The sequence below is a fragment of the Mus musculus genome, chromosome 4, assembly GCF_000001635.26.
Source record: "Mus musculus strain C57BL/6J chromosome 4, GRCm38.p6 C57BL/6J".
NCBI lineage: Eukaryota > Metazoa > Chordata > Mammalia > Rodentia > Muridae > Mus > Mus musculus.
In genome coordinates, this window is record NC_000070.6 from 46,174,351 (window position 1) to 46,197,481 (window position 23,131).

At 46.6% G+C, this 23,131-nt stretch overlaps 1 protein-coding gene across 4 annotated transcripts; it reads right to left on the reverse strand.

Annotated features, from left to right (window-relative positions):
• Positions 1 to 869: 869 nt before the first annotated feature.
• Xpa (xeroderma pigmentosum, complementation group A) lies at positions 870 to 21,994 on the reverse strand. Of its 4 annotated transcripts, none has more exons than XR_390317.4 (7): positions 21,699 to 21,994; positions 18,700 to 18,807; positions 11,241 to 11,346; positions 9,938 to 10,103; positions 8,768 to 8,885; positions 5,857 to 6,048; positions 870 to 1,065 (listed from the first exon to the last, which is right to left on the reverse strand). XR_390317.4 is itself a non-coding variant. In NM_011728.2 (6 exons), exons 1-6 carry the CDS (start codon positions 21,868 to 21,870, stop codon positions 917 to 919), a joined length of 819 nt encoding a protein of 272 aa, NP_035858.2. In that variant the 5' UTR covers positions 21,871 to 21,961; the 3' UTR covers positions 872 to 916. The 4 variants fall into 4 exon arrangements, 1 of the variants encoding a protein (NP_035858.2); XR_001784116.2 differs by having other exon boundaries at positions 872 to 1,065; positions 9,931 to 10,103; positions 21,699 to 21,992; XR_003954906.1 differs by lacking the exon at positions 5,857 to 6,048 and having other exon boundaries at positions 872 to 1,065; positions 9,931 to 10,103; positions 21,699 to 21,992.
• Positions 21,995 to 23,131: the final 1,137 nt, after the last annotated feature.

Sequence of the window (23,131 nt, forward strand, 5' to 3'; positions counted from 1 at the left end):
TTCTTTCTCTTGATTCCCACCCCTACCCACCACGGTTTCTTTGTGTGGCCCTGGCTCTCCTGGAACTCTGTAAACCAGGCTGGCCTCGAACTCAGGAGATCGGCCTGCCTCTGCCTCCTGAGTGCCCAGCTCTTGATCCTTTGTTCATGTGTAATAGTTGCTTCAAACAGCTGTTACTCATGGACGCTTCAGTAATACTTTTGAAAAGAGTAAAGAAAGCGGAGGCAAATGCCTATAGCGAAGTAAGACTGGCGACTGTAACTTCCTACCTACCTCAGAGGTGTTAAGTAAGCAAGGAAGCAAGCTGTTACCCTCCCTGCATTTGATGAGAACTTGTAAAGCAGATAGACCACTTAAATGATAAATGAGTGCTTTTGAAAGTAGTCATTTTTCCCTTTTAATACAGCATTTCCAAATTGCTGTGTGAAGGCCCTGAAGAACGGGGCCTTGGGCACAGACTCGAGTCCATTCTTGGCTCCCGCTGTGACTGGGTGCTTGTTCGTGTAGTAGCATCTTGCTCTTGCCATTGCCTGAAGACTTCACAGCAGTACACATCAGACCTGCTCACTCCATCAACCTTACCCTGCAAGCTTTCCTTCTGTGCCAACCCAGGATTCCCCCACATCCCCTGTTCCCGTGGAGTAACTGTTCCTGTCACTGTTACTTCCCTGTGTACATGTATGTGCAGTTGTGCGTGTGTACCTTTTTAAGGCATATCTACCACCTTAGGTTTTTTTCTTTTACTTAGTTTTCAGTCTTGCTGTACCACTGGGCTCCCACAGACCCAACACTGTGCCCTCGGGCAGACCTGAAACACAGCCATTCCAAAGCATTGCTATGTAAGTGTTGTTTCTGTGAAGACTGCATCGTGGAACTTTGAACAGGGTCTTTATTTGAATATAAATTTTTTAAAAAGTCACATTTTTTCATATGTCAGTTCGTGGCCACACAAGGTACAAGTCTTGCGGTACATGTCATCTTCTAAGTTTTCCTCTGGTCCATATTTATGTTGGTGAGTGGTTGTCTCTCTTTTCCATACACTGCTTCTTATTGCTCGCCGCAATTCTAAGGGGAGAAGAGAGCTTTTCAGCCTTATACAGAGTAAGTCCAATGAGGCGTCCATTGGTATCTGTGTATATAATGGTTTCCTTTCGTTCCAACCACTGGTTACGCACACTTGGCCAGCCTGCCTATCACATTATCAAGTATGAAGCTGCTATATGGATTCGAAGTGTAGTAACAGAACAACAGAACGGGGTGTGTTTGGAGCATCTGACAGAAAGCAGGATGCCAGAGCAGCAAAGCCAGCGGAGGGAAGCAAGGAATGGGAGTGGCCCATATCCCAAGGTTTTCAGTCAGGAGCATGTCAGACGAGTTCTGCCTATGAGGAATCCAGGAAGCCAAGAACCCTTTGCATCATGCTGATTGCAGTGATCTTACATCTACTTAGTGAGAGGACAGCATCGGTTTAGCTTGTTGTGTTGAAACAGTCTCACGCAGGCCCGTGCTGGACACTGAGCCTATGTTCTTACCTCCACTCCCAACTCTGAGTACCGCATCTGTTTTGTGGGGTGCTGGGGATGAAGCCCTGGCTTTGAACATGGCAGGCAAGCACTCATCACCTGAGCTACATTCTCATTCTAACAACTGTTTTTAAAAAGTAAAAATTGCAGGAGCTGGAGAGACAGACGGCTCAGTGGTTAGAAGCTCTTCCTGAGGACATGGGATTGGTTCCTAGCACTCACGTCAGCTGCCCCACAACCGATAACTCCAGTTCAGGGTTCCTCATTTTCCTTGCTATAACTAATGTCAAGGCGTGTCTTGAATCTGTTTCCAGATATAACATATCATGGGTAGGAGGAGGTCAGGACAGTCAATAGACTGGACAGTGGGCTAAGCACTTCAGATGCAGATGGGCGACCCAAGGCCAGTCAGCCAATAGGAAAAGGTCTAGTCTAGCTTAGGTCCCCAGGAATCAGTCCGACCCTGAGCGGCATTCTTCACCACTCTTAGGTTTACATGGCTCAGTGTCTGTGCCATCTACTAGAAAGGTCTGCCATCCAAGCTCTCGTCTTGGTTGTTTCAGCTCAGAAAGAGCCCAGATTTCTGAAGTGTATACAGAGTTCTGTGTTACCTGAGGGAGTCAGTGTGCCTCCTGACTGCAGGGGGCAGCACGGGTCTCCTTGACTTCCCTACTGTGAAACCCTCTCAAAATTGGGCTGCAGCAAATCATACTAAGCTACCATCTCTGCCAGATTTTATGGATGTTTATAGATGTTGAAGTATGTGTACACACAGAACATGGCTTGATGTACCTTATATATGTCTAGTGTCTGGGCTACAGCTTATTGCATAGTTTCCTTATGGCATTATGTTGGCAATATTTCAGATTTTGGAGCACTCTGGAATTTTAGATTAGAGATGTTTAACCTGCTATGATTGGTTTGGGTTTTCCTTGCCCTTGTCTCCTAAACAAGCAATCCAAAGCCTAAGGACAGGAATAGGGGGTTCACTTCCTACTGAGCAGCAAGGTCTGCAGGTCCCTCCCTATAGTGTCAGCCCTGAAATGTCGAGGGTTAAAACTAGATGTATCAGTATGTGCTCAGACGTTTTACGCATGAAGACAGACAGACATGCTTGTTCTAGAAATGTTCAGTTTGTCAATGGCATAAACAGCAGCCTATGACAAGATCCCACTAGACAGAATCTGAGACGATCTGAGCTCCAAAATAAAGACACATGAACACACAACTCTGGGAGTCCATGCCACTAACAATGATGTAGAACACTGGCTGCTGATGGAGTGAGTCCTGGGGCTGAAAGCTGCTCCATCCTATCACAGGAATGCTGGTCCAGCAAAGCCGCCCGTGCACAGCTGCTGAGCCAGGCTGGGAGGGGTGGTTATTTGTAGTCTGTTTTCTTTGGCTTACTGGATAAAAACCAAATTACTGCCTACTGCCGGTGAAAGCAGATGGGCGCTCTGCACCTCCAGTTGTGAGACCCTGGACCAGGGGCCACCTGCCTGAGATGCTTAGCCTGCATCCCATCAACAGAAAAGCCACAGAAGCCCTGGGTGCAAAGCTTTACTTCCAAACCCACTGTGGAAGAACTTCACCAGTGTCCACAGCATGAAAGGCAGGGTGATGAGAAGAAACCATTTAGGAAGGAAGACTTAATGCCTACAACAGGAGGGAGCTCACACCACGTCCATTCTAGAAGGGAACACTAACGTAGGTTCAGGACGCAGAAGCAGAACACAGACAGCAGCTTAGATTAAAATCTCCTGACTACTACATCTGCTGATGTCACACTGGTGAACACTTGGGAAACAGGCCGTAAAGAGCAGTGGTTGCGGCTTCAGTGAGCGCCTACACTGCAGATGGTTGCAGGAGCTCAGTCTGGGGAAGGCAATGTGTGTGCTGCTTTCATTTCAGCAACTTCTCACAACTCTGAAATTCTTTCCAAATAAAAGGGGCTTTAGGAAAAGACATGAACCAGCTTAAAGGAGACTCCACCGCCCAGTGGCCAGACCTGGGAGTGTGAGCATCCAATGAAGAGCTCCAGAAGGAGCTTGCACTCCATGGCCTGACTGGAATCCACAGGTCAGTCCAACCTGTGCTCTGCAAAACCAAAGCAAAGGCCAGGCATGAGAGCCCATGGCTTTAGTCTCAGCACCTGACAGGCAGGTAGATCCCTGTGGATTGGAGGTCAGCCTGGTCTACATAACATGTTCCAGCTATATAATTCCAATTTAAAAATAAAACAGGCATAGAGATGGACATCTATAATTCTAGCACTTAGGGGGCAGGAGCAAGAAGACTGTTACAAGTCCGAGACTACATGAACCTTGTCCTGAGAAAACAAGAGTAGAGCCCAAAGAAAAGCTGTTTCAACACAAACATCCCCTATTTATATGCCACAAACAGCTCTCAGCTAAGACGTCTGCGTATACTAGAAGCACTGAGTAAAACACCCGATGTTGTGTGTGTTAGGTACAGAAAGGAAGGACTTCAGTGGAGACTATCAGCTCCCTCAAGGATGGGCAGCAGCTCTCATGTGTGTCCTTTATCTCCTAAGAAGTATTTTTCCCACAAGCAATCAGCCTGAGTCTCACGGAGCAGAAACAAGATGCTGAACAGTCCAAGAGCAAAAGAGAAGAGCTGAGGGGCAACATTAAAGGCGACACCCCAGCAGATGGGAATGAGGGGAGACACAGGAACAACACATGAGAAACATTTTCATAATCACTTTTTTTTTTTGTTTTTCAAGACAGGGTTTCTCTGTGTAGCCCTGGCTGTCCTGGAACTCACTTTGTAGACCAGGCTGGTCTTGAACTCAGAAATCCGCCTGCCTCTGCCTCCCGAGTGCAGGGATTAAAGGTGTGTGCCACCACGCCCGGCTTTCATAGTCACCTTTTAAGAGTCTCAATTATGATCAGCTTTTAGTTACAGAGAAAAGTTCTCAGGCACACAAAGATTTGAAGGAATCACAGTGTTTGCAAATAACTCAGGGCTTAATAAAGTGCATGCAAGTGTGAAAGGTTAGAGATGGCCAAATGCCAACACTTGGGCGGGGAGTGTGTATATACACACACACACATACATGTGGGGGGTATACATGTGTGTGCATGCGGATCACAATGGTGCACATGTATTGAAATCAGGACATCTTAGCAGGAGTAAGCTCTCTCCTTCCACCAGTGGGTTCTTCTGGGGACCAAACTCAGGGAATTAGGATTGGCAGCAAGCACATTTACCCACTGAGCCATTTCACTGCCCCCCCCCCCCAATCTTTCAAAGGTTTGTTGGTTCCACAACACTCGGGAGAGTAGCAATCAACTGTCTTCTGTGGAGTGTGAGTAAAACTGTTAGTGAGTGTGCAAAAGTGGGCCAGGTCTAGCAGACCTGGGGCAAGGAACTGGGGTGCGTGTGCTGCACAAAACTGGAGCCTAAGGGAGGCTGGACAACAAAGTGGTGAGTGGCTCGCCCTCTTGCTGCCTCCTAGTCTTGTTGGCAGTAGACTACACCTCCTGGAAAGAGAGCCTCAGGGACTGCTTACAATGTTCACCCAGAAAGATTTCCCCAAAATGCTTGTTGCAGTGAAAACTCAATCCACTTCAGAGTTTGTTTTTAGACTACACATTGCAAGAGACAGTCTGCAGTCAAAGGAACCCAGTGCTGCTGCTGCTGCTGCTGCTGCTGCTGCTGCTGCTGCTGCTGCTTCTGAGGGAGACCTACTACAGAGCTAGGTAAGGAGACCCAACACCTCTATGTGCGGGATGGAAAAGCAGGTGGGGCCCGTTCCCTGGAGGAAATAGATTACAAAGAAAGACAACACGAAGTTTTGATCTCAGCTCATGCTCCATAAACTAACAGGCTGGACTTACACGTCACAGGTTGCTCAGAGAAGGTCCTCAGTGTCACATGCATATCCATGGGACAGGTCAGTGTCCACAAATTCACAAGGGACCTCAAAACGGGATGATGTCCTTCCTGCCCCTTGCAGAGGTGGGGACAGTCATACTAACGAAGCCCACTGACTAGCTTCTAGGAGGAAAACCTCTAGTACTGAGCGCATGTAACATGCAAGAAACACCCACATTCCCACCTTATTTGAGGCAAAAAAGCCTGCAGACCAAAACTCCTGTGTAGGGCACCAGGTCGGGGCTCTTGTCTGCTGCTGGGTGGTGCACCCTTGGGAACACAGTTACCCTCCAGCTCGGAGATGTGGAACCTTGTCTGGATGTGCTTTACAGTATTCACACCTTTCTCTGTAGCAACCTCCACATTACAATGACTACCATAAAAATAAAAAAATATACAAAACTGTTGAGAGCAGGTGAATATAATTGCTTACCTTCCCATAAAGAAGAAAGCTTTGCGTCAGCTTCGCTGTGCATCAAGAGGAACCATGTCCCAATTCTTTCCAACTAAAAGCCTTTAGACTTGCTTTGTCTCCTCTCTGTTCTGAGCTCCTCGTTTCTACTCTACAGTCTACTCCACTCAGCCCTCTGTGGCCTAGTCAGGACAGGAACATATCCACCAAGTGCTAGAGTGAACGAATCAACAAGAACCACAGTTAAAGTTGGCGGCACACTGCACACCGAGCACCCAGAACTCACGGGCTCATCAGCAGAAGCAGGTAATGGCAGGCACTCACTCTCGAAGCCACCTCTAACATTTTCTTTTTTTTTTTTTCTCGAGACAGGGTTTCTCTGCGTAGCTCTGGCTGTCCTGAAACTCAGAAATCCGCCTGCCTCTGCCTCCCAAGTGCTGGGACTAAAGGCGTGCGCCACCACTGCCCAGCTCAAACATATTCTTGAAAAGCATGTTTCACTCAAACAAGAAATGAACTCAAAAGACATCAATCTTCAAAAAGGCCTCCGTGTCACTGGGACTCAGGAATAAGGAAAATCCATAAAGCTTGTCTAATACAGTGATCAAAAAGTAAATGCCAACTCAGTTCGTATTTTGAAAATTGTAGAAAATTTGTACAAATCCTAATAGAGTTGTATTAAAAAGGCAAGAAAAGTGTATCAAAATGTTTATATGACCTGTTGACCAGACCACAGAATTGGTATCTAAGGGAAAGTTACAGATAGTGTTCCTCCCCACTTTACAATACTAATTTCTAGTTAATGCTTACTCTTTTGTCCACATTTCATCATCTTCACCAGCGTATTATCTGAGGGAAGGGTCCAGTTGATTTCTAGTAGTAGTTAAAACCCTGGACCTGAGCTCCAGAGATGGCTTGCACTACCATGACCTGAGAAAACCAGCTCAGAGGGCAGAAGTGCCAGGATGAGGAACCAAGTTTGAATCCCTCCCCCAACCAAAAAAGAGGGGGCAGGGGGAACGCCAAACAAAACAGTATGCTGCTCAGCTGGCTGCAACCTCAGCACCAGGAGATGGGAGGGGGACACAGGACACAGGAATCCTGGATGCTGGTAGCTCACAGGCCAGCCACCCAACGGCCAGCTTTAGGTTCAGTGAAAAGATCCGATTACAAAGGCATTAACCTTAGCCTTACGGCCTCTGGCTTCCACATGTGCAACACAGATGTGTGCACCTGCACCCAGAGCAGACTACTAGTCTGGAGACCACCTTTCACAGCCCTTCCTTAATCTGCTTTTTTACGGCTCTATCCTGTAATAGAAGCTCTGCTGTCAGAGGGAGGGGCTCGTGCTAAACAGAAGAGGGGAGAACTCTTGTCAGTGGGTCTTTGCTGGCATCTGAATGCTGGGACACAGCTGTGGCTGGCTTGGACAACGTTAACGACATACTCTTCTATAGAAGTCTCCTGAGGGACACCTCAGCTAAGCCTTCCACGTGGGCTTCCGACCTGCTCAGGAACTAAGTCGCTTGTGCAAAGGGGTCTCACTGAGATTGTCTGTGTCCAACATCGCTACCATTTTGGGTTTAGAATGTGCAAGAGTCTGCACAGGGAAAAGGACTTGGTTGCTTAGTTGAGTGCCTGGATTTTTGCTATAAATGTTTTGGCACACGCCTTTAATCCCAGCACTCAGGAGGCAGAGGCAGGTGGATTTCTGAGTTCGAGGCCAGCCTGGTCTACAGCGTGAGCTCCAGGACAGCCAGAGCTATAACTGTTTAGTTAGGTTTGGGAGGCAGGTTTTGTTGTGGGGTTTTTTGGTTTTATGTTTTGAGCCAAGGACTCATTCTACAGCCCATGCTGGCCTTCAACTCACAATCCTCCTGCCTCAGCTTCCTGGGTACTAGGACTACAGACATGTACAGCACCTCCCCCCCTTTCTTTGTGTTTAAGCATGTGGGCTGCACCATTCACCCACAAAATCTCTTCTAAATTTTAAAATCATAAGAAAAATTAATATGGCTAGAATACTAGTTTGAAATGGATCATGTAAAGTATAACCCAAGCTACATTCAGGGCGCATATTACCTTAGTCACACTGCGCCACACAGGGACTCACACAGCCGCCACATGAAAGGCATGCTGGTTACTTCCTGCCGACTCCTCTTTGGGGATTTTGTTTACAGCCCCGAGTGCTCCTGCCACACTCTGCTCATCCCTGGTGTGGCTCCATTCCCAGCACACTGGGTTAGTGTCTCAAGTTTCCTTCCTGACACTCAACCCAGCACAGTGCTTGGCATATGGTAAAACTAGGTGTGTGCATGGATGGACAGACTTATGGAAATATCCACACATAGATACACACGTGGACAACGGATGCAGAGGCAGAACCAGCAGGGAGTGGAGGGCTGCATGGAGACAGATTCACAGACAGAAGAACGGCTCTGCATATGTATAATACATATACATATGTATATGCACATATACATATGAAGACTCAGGAAGAGAACCGGACAACTGTCCCAACAATGGAACACCACTCATCTTTCTGGGTTTATTAGTCATATTAAAATAAAGACATTCGGACTGATACCCATTGTTCCTTCTAGCTATTAAATCCAATGACTACGTAGTTCATGGTTTGTTTCAAGCAATGAGAGGTGGTTATTGGGAGTCTTGTTATTTTATGTTACTGTTATCTTAAACACTGCAGCCACTCAGGATCTGAGTGATGCCTAATCCCACTGTCCCTACCCCACCAGACACCACTGCTGTGCAAAAATGACTTACATGAAAACGATGGCCTTTATTAATGAGGTACCGTGAGGGTTGACCCAAGCCTCATACACCAAAGCACGCAGGCCAGCGTTCACGCCCCTCTCCTTACCTACAGAGACTGTGCTCTGTGATCTCCGTGACAGGAAATCCGGCCACTTACCTTTTACTTTTTTATCAAACTTCTTCTGCTTCATTTTTTCTCGGTTTTCCTGCCTCACTTCCTTTGCATCTTCCAGAGCTTCCTGGCTACCCCACACTTCAAGAGCCCGCTTTACCACCTATAACACAGGAAAGAGCCCAGTCAGCTGGGGTTCAGAGAGGTACAGTAGGAAGTCCTAACTGTCGAGCTCACAGATGTCATTAAGTCACACCAGGAGCAAAACCATGGAATGTAACAGTTGAAGGATCCCCTTTAGGTCCCACTTTTTCCAGAAGGAGTTGAAATACAAGTTCAGAAAATATAAATGAAGAAAAGATTCAACAAGAAAGAACATGTAAAATCCAATCATGAGGTCAAGAGAGGCAGGCAATGCTAGCAGAGTCTGTGCCCTGGCATTTCCCTGCCTGTGCCACCTGAGCCGGGTACGGGAGGCTGAAACAAAGCACTAAGGGAGAAGAAACCCTGGGCTGCTTTCATTAGGATCGTGTTTTATTTATTTTGAATGGCACTTAAGATGAATGGTGAACTTCTGAATCAATAATCATATTTAATGAAATCCAGTGTATGTTTCTCAATGTGGCTTGATTTTATGTGTAGTTGAGGAAACTTCTAGCACATTCCTGTACAAACAGCTCTAAAGCAGTGTCTCTACACATTTTCATATAATGGTGCAAACACTGTCATAGTCAAGCCGTTCTGGAGTAGATACGGGAGGACACGTGTCTCTAAGCAGTAGGCCCAGGTGCCGGAGCACAGTGTAACCTGATCACAGCAGGGGCCGAGATCTGCCCTGCGCTGCACCAGTTACTGGGACACTCCAGCATCCAACTTATATCCCCAAGAGTCAGAGCCCAGGCATCTGTGAAGGAGCGGAAATGCCCATGCCCGCTCTTCTTGCTGTTTGGTAAAAGACGACCGAGAGCCAGGGGAGGGCTGAGCTTTTCTAAACCTTTCAGAGTGCAGTTATGCTCTCTGCAGCATCCACGAGCAGTGCACTTATGCCGGAGTTGCCACAGCAAAAGCCAGATGATGCTCTGAGCAGTCATCAGCTGTGCAGGGATAGACACGTAGACAGGACAAGGGCCCTCTTTAATGTGTGAGTGACAACCAGCCGACTACGCTGGAAGTTCACCTCCAGTCGGACATCCCAGCCTCCGGCTTACTAGACACCTGTAGCTTTAGGTAGAGCTTCATATCGCCCCACTGTGAATGGCGTGGGTTCTTCTTCACAAGGAACCTGAGCGCTGGCTCTCTCTTCTCTAGATCACAGTCCTTCAGAAGGTACTCTTGCTTCGCTTCTGTCTTGGTTATAAGCTTGTGTTTATCATCAGCATCTCTGGAAAGAGATTAAGAACATTATATACATGTTATATAATGTCCAGTTAAGCTGAGTTTTCAGACAGCCCAGCACCCACAAGGCCTGCACACAGACGTCTCTGCCTTTGGTTCTCATGTTTAAAGTCATAAATTCAGACTCAAGTCATATCACAATTAAGAATCTTCTTAAAGTCCCTCTTATTTCAGAAAGAACTTGAAATAAGAGTAGGGAAGACACAATGAAAAAAGGGCTCATGGAGAAAGAAAATACAAATCAGTTACAAGGTCACCAGAAGTAGCGGCCCATGCCATCGTCCCAGGACTTGAGAGGCTAAAGAGAGAGAACCGACCGCAAGTTCAAGCCCAGCCCGGGGTACACAGACCCTGATCCAGAAAGATGGGCAAAAAATAAATATCCCAAGGTCCCATTTCCTAAACACAGCTGGGTTCTGGTGGCTCAAAACCAAAGTAAAAACAGAGACCGTGAGAACTTGAAGCAACACCAAAGTTTACAGAAGGCCGTGAACTGGTTAATTCTTTTCCTTCGTTTGTCACCCCGATGTCAGGCACTGTTCAAGGTGATAAGAAGACAGCCATCATGATTTAGTGGATAAAATAGGGCCTTGTTTAATGAAGCTCTGTCCCAGTCAGAAGACGGCCCACATAATGACAGGAAAGACGCTCTACGATCATATGGCACACTGAAGGGACAAGGATTCCTGACAGGACAGTCACCAGAAGAAGCCTCTGCTGAGGACACTGGTGAACAGAGCCCAGAGCAAGCCAGGAAGAAACCTGCTAAGCAGAGAAGGAGGCGTACAGGAGCTGCGGGCAGGCAGACAGGGGACGGCACACACGCCAGCAGTAAGTGGGGGCAAGCGTTGAGGAGGTAATCAGGGGCTACTGGAGACCTGCAGCCGTGGTAAAGGCATATTTGAAAAGGAACTAAAAACCACTTTAACGTTTTAACCAAAATTCCCTAGAGAGAAGAGCCAGAGGTGCAAGCTTGGGAAGGCGCAGGGCAGACCCAGAAATCTCCACTTGGGAGGCAGTGAGGCAGCCCAGTGTGGGCTGAGGCCGTAGCTCAGTAGCTGGGTTACCTAGACCGCCTCAGTCTCCAGCACCACAAAACCAAACAGTAGTTTAAGGCAAGCACCTGCAGCTGTCACACGTTGGCAGATCAAAGTGGTTCATAAGGTACGAGTCCATGAACTCTTTCCCGCATTCTTCACAGATGGTGTAATCAAACTCCATGACGGGCCCTGCAAGAGAAAGGGAAGTCTTTATTCTGTCAGAGGACTAACACAACGGACTTTTCTCTACCTTATTAGCTTATTGTCATAGATCTTATGCCTGACACAAATGCTTACTGGGGGAGAAACTGATTAACCTTAGGTTTATGGAAAACAATTTTCTAAGAGGAAAAAAGACCTTGGGGTTTTACTACTGTGAACAGACACCACGACCAAGGCAACTCTTACAAAGGAAAACATCTAACTGGGGCTGGCTTGCAGCTTCAGAGGTTGCTGGGATAATCTTCTTGCACACTGTGTAAAGGTTGTCTTTGTTTATTCAAATGTTGATTTCTTTACCAGCAGGGCTCTGAATACCTGGACTGTGGTATTGTTATTTTTATGAAGCAATACCTGTCTCAGCGCTGCTTAAAAACCTTCTGACCGGCTTAAGAAAGAAAACGGGCCGGCCGCAGGCACACGTGGCAGGACACTGACTAGAATAAACAAGTTAATTAGGCTCTATGAGCTAGCTGGGAAGAAGCCTAAGCTAGAAGGCCTAAACATCCATAAATAATTTGGTGGCGCACGCCTTTAATCCCAGCACTTGGGAGGCAGAGGCAGGCAGTTTTCTGAGTTCAAGGCCAGCCTGATCTATAGAGTGAGTTCCAGGACAGCCAGGGCTACACAGAGAAACCCTGTCTCGAAAACCCAAAAAAAAAAAAAAAACAAAAACAAAAACCAAAAACCAAAAAAACAACAACAAAAACATAAAGAAATTGCTGGAAGGTCGAGGCAGTTCAGCAATAAAGTTTACTCTATTATCATCACGGCAGGAACATGGCAGCATGCAGGCAGACATGCTGCTGGAAAAGGAGCTGAGAGTTCTACATCTTGATCCAAAGTCAGCAGGAGACTGGATTCTGCAGACAGCCAGAAAGAGACTGAATTTCCACATTGGGTGGAGCTTGAGCATAGGAAACCTCAAAGCCCAGCCCCATAGTGACACACTTCCTCCTACTAGGCCACACCTCCTAAATGTGCCACTCCTGTCGGTCAAGCATTCAAACACAGGAGTCTATGAGAGCCAAACCTATTTAAACCACATTTCATTCCCTGCCCAGCCCCCAAGGCTTGTAGCCAAAACCAACGCAAAATGCATTTAGTTCAACTTCAAAAGTCCATTCAAAAGTCCCCATGGTCTATCACAGTCTCAACAACATTTAAAAGTCCAAGTTCAAAGTCTCTTCTGAGACTCATGGCAATCTCTCAGTTGTAACCCCCTATAAAATCAAAATTAAAAACCAGGTCACATACTTCCTACATACAATGGCATATATATATATATATATACACACACACACATATATATACACACACACACACATATATATACACACACACACATATATACACACACACACACATATATATATACACACATATATATACACACATATATATACACACACATATATATACATACACACACACACACACATATATATATATATATATATATATATATATATATACACACACACACATACACACACATACACACACATATATACACACACATTATCATTCCAAAAGGGAGGAAAGGGAGCATAGTGAGAAACACCTGACCAAACACATCTCTCTCTCTCTCTCTCTCTCTCTCTCTCTCTCTCTCTCTCTCTCTCTCTCTCTCTTGGGCTGGTTCCACTCCCTGTCAGCAGCTTTCCTCGGCAGCTCTTCCATAATTTTGGCATCTCTAACCTCCTGGGGTCTCCAAGGCCGTCCAGCCTTTACCTTCACAGCTTGTGGAACACAGCTTCTATAGCTGCTGTTCGTGGTGGTCATTCTGTGGTACTCCAAAACGCTGCTGTCTTCTGCGGCAACTGCACTGCACTTTCACCGATGGCCTCCCCAGGCCTCTCACAGAGCCAAGCCTCAGCTGCTCTCCATGACCCCTTCATGTCTTCAAAACCAGTACCACCTGGTGACTCTTATTCATGACTAAATCTCCCTGGCAGCGCAAGGTACGACCTTGGCCACCTTATACAATGGCGTTTCTGAGCCTTCCTGCAGAGACACCCCTTGCCACACACCTGCCCTCAGTGACTTTGCTTAGTCTCAGAGGTAAGTTCCATCCTTATTCTAAAGCCAGAACCAAGTGGCTGAAGCTGCCGAGTTCTGCTTCTTGTTGGGGGCTGGAACATGGCCCCCTCGCTGCATCTTCACCAGCTTTGTTTTCCATGGTTTCCTTCACTGCCTTAGCTTGGCTGACCTGGAATTTGCTCTGTAGACTGATCTTGAACCTCTGTCTCCTGAGTGCTGGGATTAAAGGCTGGTACGTACCACCACGCCTGGACCTAAGCTTCTCTTTATTCCTTACCACAAGATCTTTATAAGCACTGCCACTATGCCTCAAGCTGTGGATGGATTAAAGGCATGTGTCATCCCGCCTCAAGATCCAGATCAAAGGCATACTGTTTACCTGCCTCAAGACCTGAATCCGGTGTGCCCTCCATTTCTGGAGTGTAGCTCATTCCACATATAGACAAGCTGACAATGGAGAACAGCCATCACAAATCCACCCCTTGTCAACTGGACACACAACCATATCTCTTTATGTCCAAATGAAGACAATAACCAGGTCATAATGATGGCTAACATGATATAACTCTCCCTCATACAACTGCAAACACATTGTAAATTTAGAATAGGTGACAGTGTTTCTTGGGGAACATCCTTCTCACAAGATGAAAGGTCACTACTCCCTCAATTCTATTTAATATCTTTAATGTTTTAACTCCTTGGATCCAGGATTTAGCTCCATTCCACTTCCTGGTGCCCCTTACTCCTTGAAACATATATTTTGTATTTTTCCTTTCTCAGCTTACGTTAGATCAAAATGCTCTTTATACGAGTGACCCACAGGGCAGAGCCTATGCTAGGCTATTTTGAGATTTTGTTGTCAATTTGATTAATCTAAATCTCTTCGCTTTAGCCTTAGGCAGATACTTCGTACAAGGGTAAAAAGCAGCCACATTCTTATCAAAATATCTCAAGAATGATCTCTAGGCAACATACTAGATTCTTCTCCTCTGAAACCTCTAGAGCCAGGGCCCCACAGTGCAATCACCCTCAGCACCAAGTTCTTCCGTGCTTCTATTAGCATGGACCATTAAACTCCACTTAAAGCAATCCATTGCTTTCCTAATCCAAAGTCTCAAAGCCCACACTCCTCCAAACAAAAGCATGGTCAGGCCTGTCACAGCAACACCCCAGTCCCCGGAACCAAGTTTCATTGCTGTGAAGAGACACCATATCCAAGGCAACTCTTACAAAGGAGGACATGTACTTGAGGCTGGCTTATAGTTTCAGAGGTTCAGTCTTTTATCATCATGGTGGGAAGGATGGCAGCATCCAGGCAGACAAGGTGCTGGAGAAGGAGCTGGGGGGTTCTACATTTTGATCCCAAGGCAGCAGAAGGGGATTGAATTCTGCAGGAAGCCAGGGAGAGACTGGGTTTCCACAGTGGGCAGAACTGGACCATAGGAAACCTCAAAGTCTGTCCCCACAGTGGTTTACTTCCTCCAATAAGGTCACACCTCCAAATAGTGCCACTCCCTGTAGGCCACACATTCAAACACATGAGTCTATGGGAGTCAAGCCCATTCAAACCACCAGAGTAATTAAGCAGGAGAGAGTTAGTAATTCACCAAGTCCTTCTGAACCCCAGACATGAACAACACTGCTTCACTTACACACTGACATAAGGAATTCCTGTGTACTGGCCTACAGCATGAGTCTGTCTGCAGGCAATCATGGAGTTGCCCTGGTTTTTTAGGTTAGAATCCATGGCTCATGGGTCACTGTGTGCCTTTCAGTTCCTGAGAAACAGAGGCACTCCCTCAGGCCGTGAAACATTCACAACATGTTTTGATTCTCTGTGTTCCCCGGAAGTCAACCGAACAGGGAAGGTTGATAGGACAAGTGGCCTTAGACATTAATCTTGTGTGTCCTTGTCTTAGTCAGGATTCTCTAGAGCCACAGAATTTATGGAATGTCTCTATATATTCTTGGAATGACTTACAGTTCAACTAACCTAGCAATGGGCTGTGAATGGCAAGTCCGACAATCTAGCCTCTGCTCAGTCCACGAGGCTGGGTGTTTCGCCTGGCTTTCTTTATAAGCTGGAATCCTGAAGAAGTAGGATCCAACAGATGTGCTGGAAAGTAAATGCAAGCAGGCGAAGAAGAAAGAAGTCTTCCTTCTTCCATTGTCTTAAGTGGGCATCCAGCTGAAGGTGTGGCCCAGATTAAAGGTGTGACCTCCTCACCTGGACCTAACTGTTCTTTACTTGGAACTTGCTCTGTCTCTGGCTGACCTGGAACCCAGAAATCTGCTTGCCCCTCCCTGTCTGCTGGGATTAAAGGTGTGTACCACCTTGCTTGGGCCTAAGCTTTTCATGGCCACTGTGCCTCAATATCCAGATCAGGTGCTGAAGAGATGGCTCAGGGGCTAAGAGAAGTGACTGCTCTTTCAGAGGACCAGAGTCCAATTCTCAGCACCGACATGGCAACTCACAACTGTCCAAGATCTGACACTCTCACACAGACATACATGCAGGCACAACACCAATGCTAGTAACAGACATAATAAAATGTTTTTTTAAAAATCCAGATCAAAAGCCTGTGTCTTCCAGCCTCAAGATCTGGATCACAGGTGTGTCCACCATTTCCGGATTATAATTCATTCCGGATATAGTCAAGCTGACAACTGGGAATAGCCATCACAATCCTGTATCGCTTACAAACATCACTGTATCCTGGAAACTACCGTCATATTGATCCTGGCAACTACCGCTATATTTCTGATAAAGGTATAAAAAGTCTGATTGTTTGGAGTAAGGTTGTCTGAGCCTCTGTCTTGCTGAGACCCCCTCTATCCTAGTCTGGTTTAAGATTCTTTTCTCAGTGGGCATATCAGGTAAGGTGATGCTGGCCTTACATCTGTCGTCTCGCCAGTGAGACCCAGTATGTCGAATCCAAGCAGTCTGCAGGGCTGTGTTCATTCCAGGGGACTTTTCCAATTCCCAGAGGCCACCCACACTCCTCCCTCAACTCCCACCTTCAGGACCAGGAACAGTTTTCTACATGCCTTCCCTGGCTTCCTCTGCAAGCCCAGCTCCCTGGGAAGCCCTGATCACACTGGGGTCCCCGGGATGATGGCGATCTCCCCATGTCGAGGTCTTTAACTTTAATCCTGTCTGCAAAGTCTCCTCTAAGTAAAGTAATATATACGCAGGCTCCAAGACAATTAGAACGTGGACATCTTTGAGGACTTTTGTTCAGCCAATTATGGTACTGTTGAAAGTACAAAGAAGACTGGCCCCGGACTGTGGCGGAGGGGTCTATTTACAGAGAGAGGCCGTCAACACATTAAGCAGTTAAAGCAATACAGAGAACAAGGCAATGTTAGGAGAGTCAACACGAAACTCACTCAGATGGGGACATTACTCTTCTTTCATTCCAACATGTCACCAGAGCAAGAGCCTCTGCTTGCTGTGTCACCTCCTGGATTACAGACTTCTTAAGGGACAATCACTGAGCCCTGTACCCCCCAGCACCCCACACAGAACTACCCCTGGCAAGGTGAAGCTGGCTTCTCTTAAAGACTTCAATACTAAGAACCTTTAATCCTCTAATGGTCCCCAGGCAAGTGTAAGCCCCCCTACCCCCCAGGAAGTCCTTAGGATGACTGTATGACTGTTACTGCCCAGCCTGGCTCAGGACTGCCACAGTAGGAAACACACTTCGGGCACTGCCTTCCTTAGCTAACTCAAAAGCATGGTCTGTCAAGATCCTGCCGCCCCTTAACGCCACTAATCTCCAAGCTCTTAAAAGAAATGGTTCTTCATAAAACAGGGCAGAGCTATAAAAGAGAGAACAAAATATTTTAGAACAAGGCTGTTGATATCCTCAAAATATGTACTAGGATGAAGAGAAACTGATCAGAAGTGCCATTAGATGGCTATATCACATTGTTATTCAAAAAGCCCTGAAATGAGATTTCCCTTCTCCATCCTCCTGCTCACACTAGAGATCCCCATCTCTATCCTCCTGTTCACACTTGAGTTGACTTCCTGTTGTCCTTAATGAGTATACTTAATAAATGCAATGCCATGCCAATGACAAATACAGACATACCCGAGAAAATAAAGCCCTTAGGAATCTCAACAAGAAGCGCATCATTTAAAACTACATGTGAGCCGGGCGGTGGTGGCACACGCCTTTAATCCCAGCACTTGGGAGGCAGAGGCAGGTGGATTTCTGAGGCCAGCCTGGTGTACAGAGTGAGTTCCAGGACAGCCAGGGCAATACAGAGAAACCCTGTCTCAAAAAAAAAAAATAAATAATAAATAAAATAAAATAAATAAATAAAAATAAAAAATAAAACTACATGTGGGGGCTGGAGAGATAGCTCAGCAGTTAAAAGCATTGACTGCTCTTCCAGAGGACTTGAGTTCAATTCATCTACATGGTGGCTCACAGCCATCTGTAATGGGATCTGATGCCCTCTTCTGGTGAGTCTGAAAACAGCTACAGTGTACTTACATATAATAAATAAATAAATCTTTAAGAAAGAAAGAAAGAAAGAAAGAAAGAAAGAAAGAAAGGAAGACAGAAAACCTGTACCTAAAATTTATACAGCTTTGTATCACCATTACATAGTTTAATTTAAAATTATATGGAAATATTAATCCAAAATTTAAAATGGGCAGCAAATACTCAAAAGAATGTTCAACATCATTAGTATCTCATAGGTGCCGTTCAACTCCGGAGCACGCTACGACTCACATCAGGATAAGAGCAGCAGCTACAGAAAGACTGCTAAGAAAACTGTTGCCAGTTGTGGAGACGGCAACCCTCTCCTATATTACTGATGAGAGTTTGAAACTGGGAATCTGCCTGAAAATGTTTTGTAGTGCTTCCTAATATTAATCTTCATATTATCCTATGTCCAAGAAGTTACATGAGTAAGCATATTTGTTCTACCATGAAAAGGGAACATAAATAAAAGTTATCACTGTAAACTGATAAACAAATAAATATGTATGTATATATGTATACACACACATATATTCATATACATATATACACATACACACACACACACACACACACACACACATAGTTGTGTTTTCCCCCTTTTATTGGAGAGAGGCTTTTCTCATATAATACGTCCTGATTAGCTTCCCCTCCCTCTACTCCTTCCAGCCCCTCCCCTCATCCCTGCATCTTCTCATGGATCAAAGAGCAAAGAATTCTTCATGTCACTCCAAATTACCAATGTCCATACTTCTTTTGTGGAAACACTTAAATGCTTTACCTGGTTCATGAACAATGTTTCCAATCTCGTGTTTCTCTTCTTCCTCTTCTAAAATGAAGCCACCTTTGGTGTCAATCATTTTGGGAGCTGCTTTTACACTGGCCACGCCTACAGAAAGCAGAGAAAGGAGTCACCCACTGAACCTGGCAAGCCCATAGACTCTCCTGCGGGGAAACAGGAAAGGGTGACAATGTCACCGCTTCATTCAGACTGTCCTTAAGGTCCCAGCTGGTGCAGCAGGGCACAAAAGCAAAACTAACAACAGCAAAAACAAACAAACAAAAACAAAACAAAACCAACTAGCCTACACCTTAGAAAGAAGTAAAATGCCACTTCCTCTCACAGGCGGTGTGAGCATGTATACAAACAGCCACAAGAACCTACCATACAGTAAAGAACAGCCTCCTGAGGCTGTCACACTGACTACAGCACACAACAAAAACCAAAGACAACGCAGAACGCTGGGATGCACCTGGGGGAACGCACTTGGCTGTATATAAAGAAATGGGGCCTTCAAAGATCACTCCTATGGCTATAACAGACCTACACCAATCCCCAACGCTCCCAGCACATCAGAGGTTTAGCTCCAGGACAAACCACTCAACACTACTCAACAGACACCACACCCCTAGCATTTCTCCAGTGATTCTGGCCAGGTGCCCTCTACTTCCAATGTGATGCCATCCATCTACCGGGAGTCGGAGCCCACAGGTTGAGGGTTCAGTTCCCGACTGCCCAACTTCAGATGCTAACTGCAGACCAGGCTGCAGTTAGCCTGGCTATCGACTGGCTATAAATCAGGTTTCCAAAACTGCTTCCCTGGCTGTAATTAACCTTCTACAGCAATACACACAACTTGGGAACCTAACTCACTGACATTCGCTAATCATTTGTGAAGGATTTTAAATACAAATGAAAAGTCAAGTCAAAGGACACACCAGGCAAGTGCAGACCTAAAGGAGTTCCAATATGGGAGCTTCCTTCCCCATCCTCCAGCCCCAAATGCCCGACTTCCGGAGAGCTACCCAGGTGTACAGCACACATCACATTCTACCTACTATATAGCTACAGTAAACCGCCAGGTCGGAAGAGTGGAAACACACCAAATCCCAAGTTTCTAGATAGCAGCCAAAGGAGAACCTTAAGCCGGTTCCAACCCTGCTTTGGCAATTCCTTTCTACACAAGGCTTGGGAGGACAGGGGGACAACAGCCTCTAGCAGAAAGGATTGTGGTGATAACTAGTATTTACTCCGAGGATTCTATACTAGACACTTGTCAAAAAAAAAAAAAAAAAAAAAAAAAAAACACTTTAAGAGGATTAGAATAACTAGACCTGAAAGTGAGCAAACAGGATAAGCCTAGCTGGGAAGTGTCTTTAAGAAGCGCCCTGAGGACCTAGCCGCAGAAGCAAGGAGCAGAAGTGATTCCCTGTGACAAACAGAAAACGGCAAACGGAAGGGAAAACTGCCAAAGCCCAAGGGTTAAAACTCACACCAGGGTATAAACCTCTGAAGGAGAAAGCCCTTTCTCCCCAGGCTGGTGAGTGAAATGAGGGGCAGGGCGTTCAAACGAGATACGGAACTCACTTGCTTCCAAGGGCAACAACACTTACCAGGTAGACTGACCGACCCTGCCTAACTTCGGCTATTTTTCTTTTTCCAACCCAGGGTCTTGAGCACACCAGGCAAGCACTTGACTACTGAGAAACATCCATGGCTCTCCTAGTTTTCAGAGTCCAGGCCTCCCTAACTTGCTCAGGCCGACCTGGAACTCTAGCCCTGGCAGTTCTTGAACTCAAGATCCTCCTGTCTCAGCCTCCCCAGCAGCTCTGGTCACAGGCCCAGCAATCAGGCTACTACTTCGGCTACTTCTAGCTTTCCTAGTGCTCTGGACTTCTCGTGTGGAACTGAACTATACTGTCTCTGCACTTGCCAGGCTGTCTGACGTTGTAGAAACTCTCATGACTCTAGACGTTGCCAGCAGGTAGATGGACATTGGTAAGCCATTTATCCAACAGTGTCCATCCGCCTACAAATAATGAGAAACTGAGGGTGCAATTTCGGACTTACAAGATCTGCACTATAACCAACAAAGATAATGAAAAGTACTTTTTACTTTACAAAATGGTAAGTAAGGGCTTTCGATTTATTTTGAAAGATTCAAATCTAAGCTAGTTAGTTACAAGCCAGCTCTGCTGGTCAAGAGCAACAAATCAAATTCAATGGCAAGTCTAAAGGTACAAACAGCCATAAAATATACGCATTATTATTTATACCTGCTGCCAAAACAAGTACTTAACACACACACACATATGTGTGTGTATATATATATAAATATATACATACATATGTGTGTATATGTATATATGTATATACATACACACACACACACACACACACACACACACACACACATATATATATATATAGTGGAGTTGTGAAAGAGGGATTGAAAAGAAGTAAATTACTTTTGTAGAAATAACTCGGGTGAATTACTCCAAAGAGCAATACCAGCAGCCTAAAGCACAACGGACATTAAAACCGGAAAACAGCAAGACAGGGGCTACCCTAAAATGCCAAGTATAGCCAAAATGAACCCAGGGCAACATGCCACTCAGTAAAACAGGGTTACCAAGCCCTGCCCTTTCCATTTTCCAAGGTGTCCATAAGAATACAATAGAGTAACTCCCAAGTGCTAGGCTCTGCGAGTGTTATTCTACTTTGAGCCCTGGAAGGCGCGGCCCATGTAAAAGACTGGGTCAGGGTCAGTTCTGCTGGGTGCTGGCCTGGGAGACGGCGCAGGCTGAAAGCTCTGCACCATAGACGTGCCGGGCAAAGGGCACGACAGGGAAGGCCAGGGACCACAGAGACGCGGGCGTGCTCGGCTGTTCCCGCACACCGAGCCAGAGCGGGCGGCCAAGGCGCAGCGGGAAGGCCCGGGATGCGGTCACAAACCCGCGGGAGGGAGGCCCTACGCGCGCCCGTGGAGGGGACCCCACCTCCGGTGGCCGCCGCCGCGGGGTAGGGCCGCGCAGCCAGCCGAGCCTGGCGCAGCATCAGTGCCCGCTGTCGCTTCCGCTCCACGCTCGCGCGTACGGCGGCCGGCAGCTGCGCGGGCTCGTCCGCGGCCACGGGCTCAGGTGACGTCTGCTTTTCCTCGGCCGTCGCCATCGCCTACACACTCCGTAGGAAGGGAACGCGTATTGTTGGTGAACAGCGGAGCCACAAGTACCCGGCCCTACTCCATCACCAGGCAAGGAGAAGAGCTACGCATGCGCAGTCGAGGAGTCCTGGTGGAAAAGCCTATGAAGGGCGAGGCAGTACGCCTGCGCAGCCGAGGAGTGGTGGCGGAAGAGATGATAGTGCACTTGTTGACAAACAATCCGGACTAAGCGATGGGGGAGAATCAGGACTTTAAAGTCATCCCTGTGTTCCAGACCAGCCTGAGCTACATGAGACCCTGTCTCCAAAAGTAAAGAGAACATGGAAAAGAGCATTGGGAAAGAATGGCTGTGTGACAGCTAAAAAGCATGAGAAAACAGGAAGGCAACAGAGAAAAGTGGGACGTGGTATGAGCTCCAAACCCAGCTGCGGGCCATGGGTAGAGAGCCAAAGCCATAGCCACATGGAGAGCCAGACAGCCCCATGACAACAGACTGGCCATTCTATACACAAATGAAACCCTTGTTTTCATCCAGTGGGGGAAACGTGATGTGGCAGTGACTCCTCCTGTGTGAGCCATCTTTCCAAAGATGGCTTTGGAAAAGAAATGCACATTGTTACTCCCCGTGTTTTGGACCGATGTGCCAGGGGGCTTGTTCATAGCATAGCTGCTCCCGAAAACCAAAAGCTGGAATCTACCCAAATGTCCATCAACTTTTGAATGGCTAAACAATGCATAGTATTACCATACAATGAACTATTTTTCTTCAAACATGAGAAAAATGAAGCGCTGGTCCATGCTACGACATGACTGAACTTTGAAAATGTTACTCTAAGAGGAAAAAGCCATTCACAAATGCATATGTTTATGTGAAACTCACAGAATAAGCAAGCCCGCCATAACAGAAAGCAGTCCAGAGGTTCCTAGAGTTTGCAGCTAAGGAGTAACCAGGAGGAGATGCTCCTCTGTAGGTATGAGGCTGCCTCCTGAGGTGATGAGAATTCTAGAACTAGACACTCTTGATGATTGTGCAACTCTGTGGATGTATTTTCTGGCCAGAGCAGGGAATCTGAGCACCAGAATTATAAAGAACCCCACCTCCACCCCACCCCTGGGTAGCACCAAACCTTAAGTGGCAGCACCTGTGATGACCACCACAGTCTCTGCACATTTCTGGCTTGGTGGCTGAGGGAATGAGGTAACAGGATCTCCCCCAAAATAACCTCTGAGAGTGGCCAGTGCTCAGAATCCTCTCCCCCACAAAGCACC

What these genes read in the sequence shown, in the direction of transcription:
- Xpa (NM_011728.2), bottom strand. Translation starts at nt 21,870, where the DNA reads ATGGCGACGGCCGAGGAAAAGCAGACGTCACCTGAGCCCGTGGCCGCG. An exon ending in CCAACGTGTGACAGCTGCAG is followed by an intron (nt 10,104 to 11,240) that starts GTGCTTGCCTTA and finishes ATCTCTTTCCAG; the next exon opens with AGATGCTGATGATAAACACA. An exon ending in AGCTCTACCTAAAGCTACAG is followed by an intron (nt 8,886 to 9,937) that starts GTGTCTAGTAAG and finishes CCTGTGTTATAG; the next exon opens with GTGGTAAAGCGGGCTCTTGA.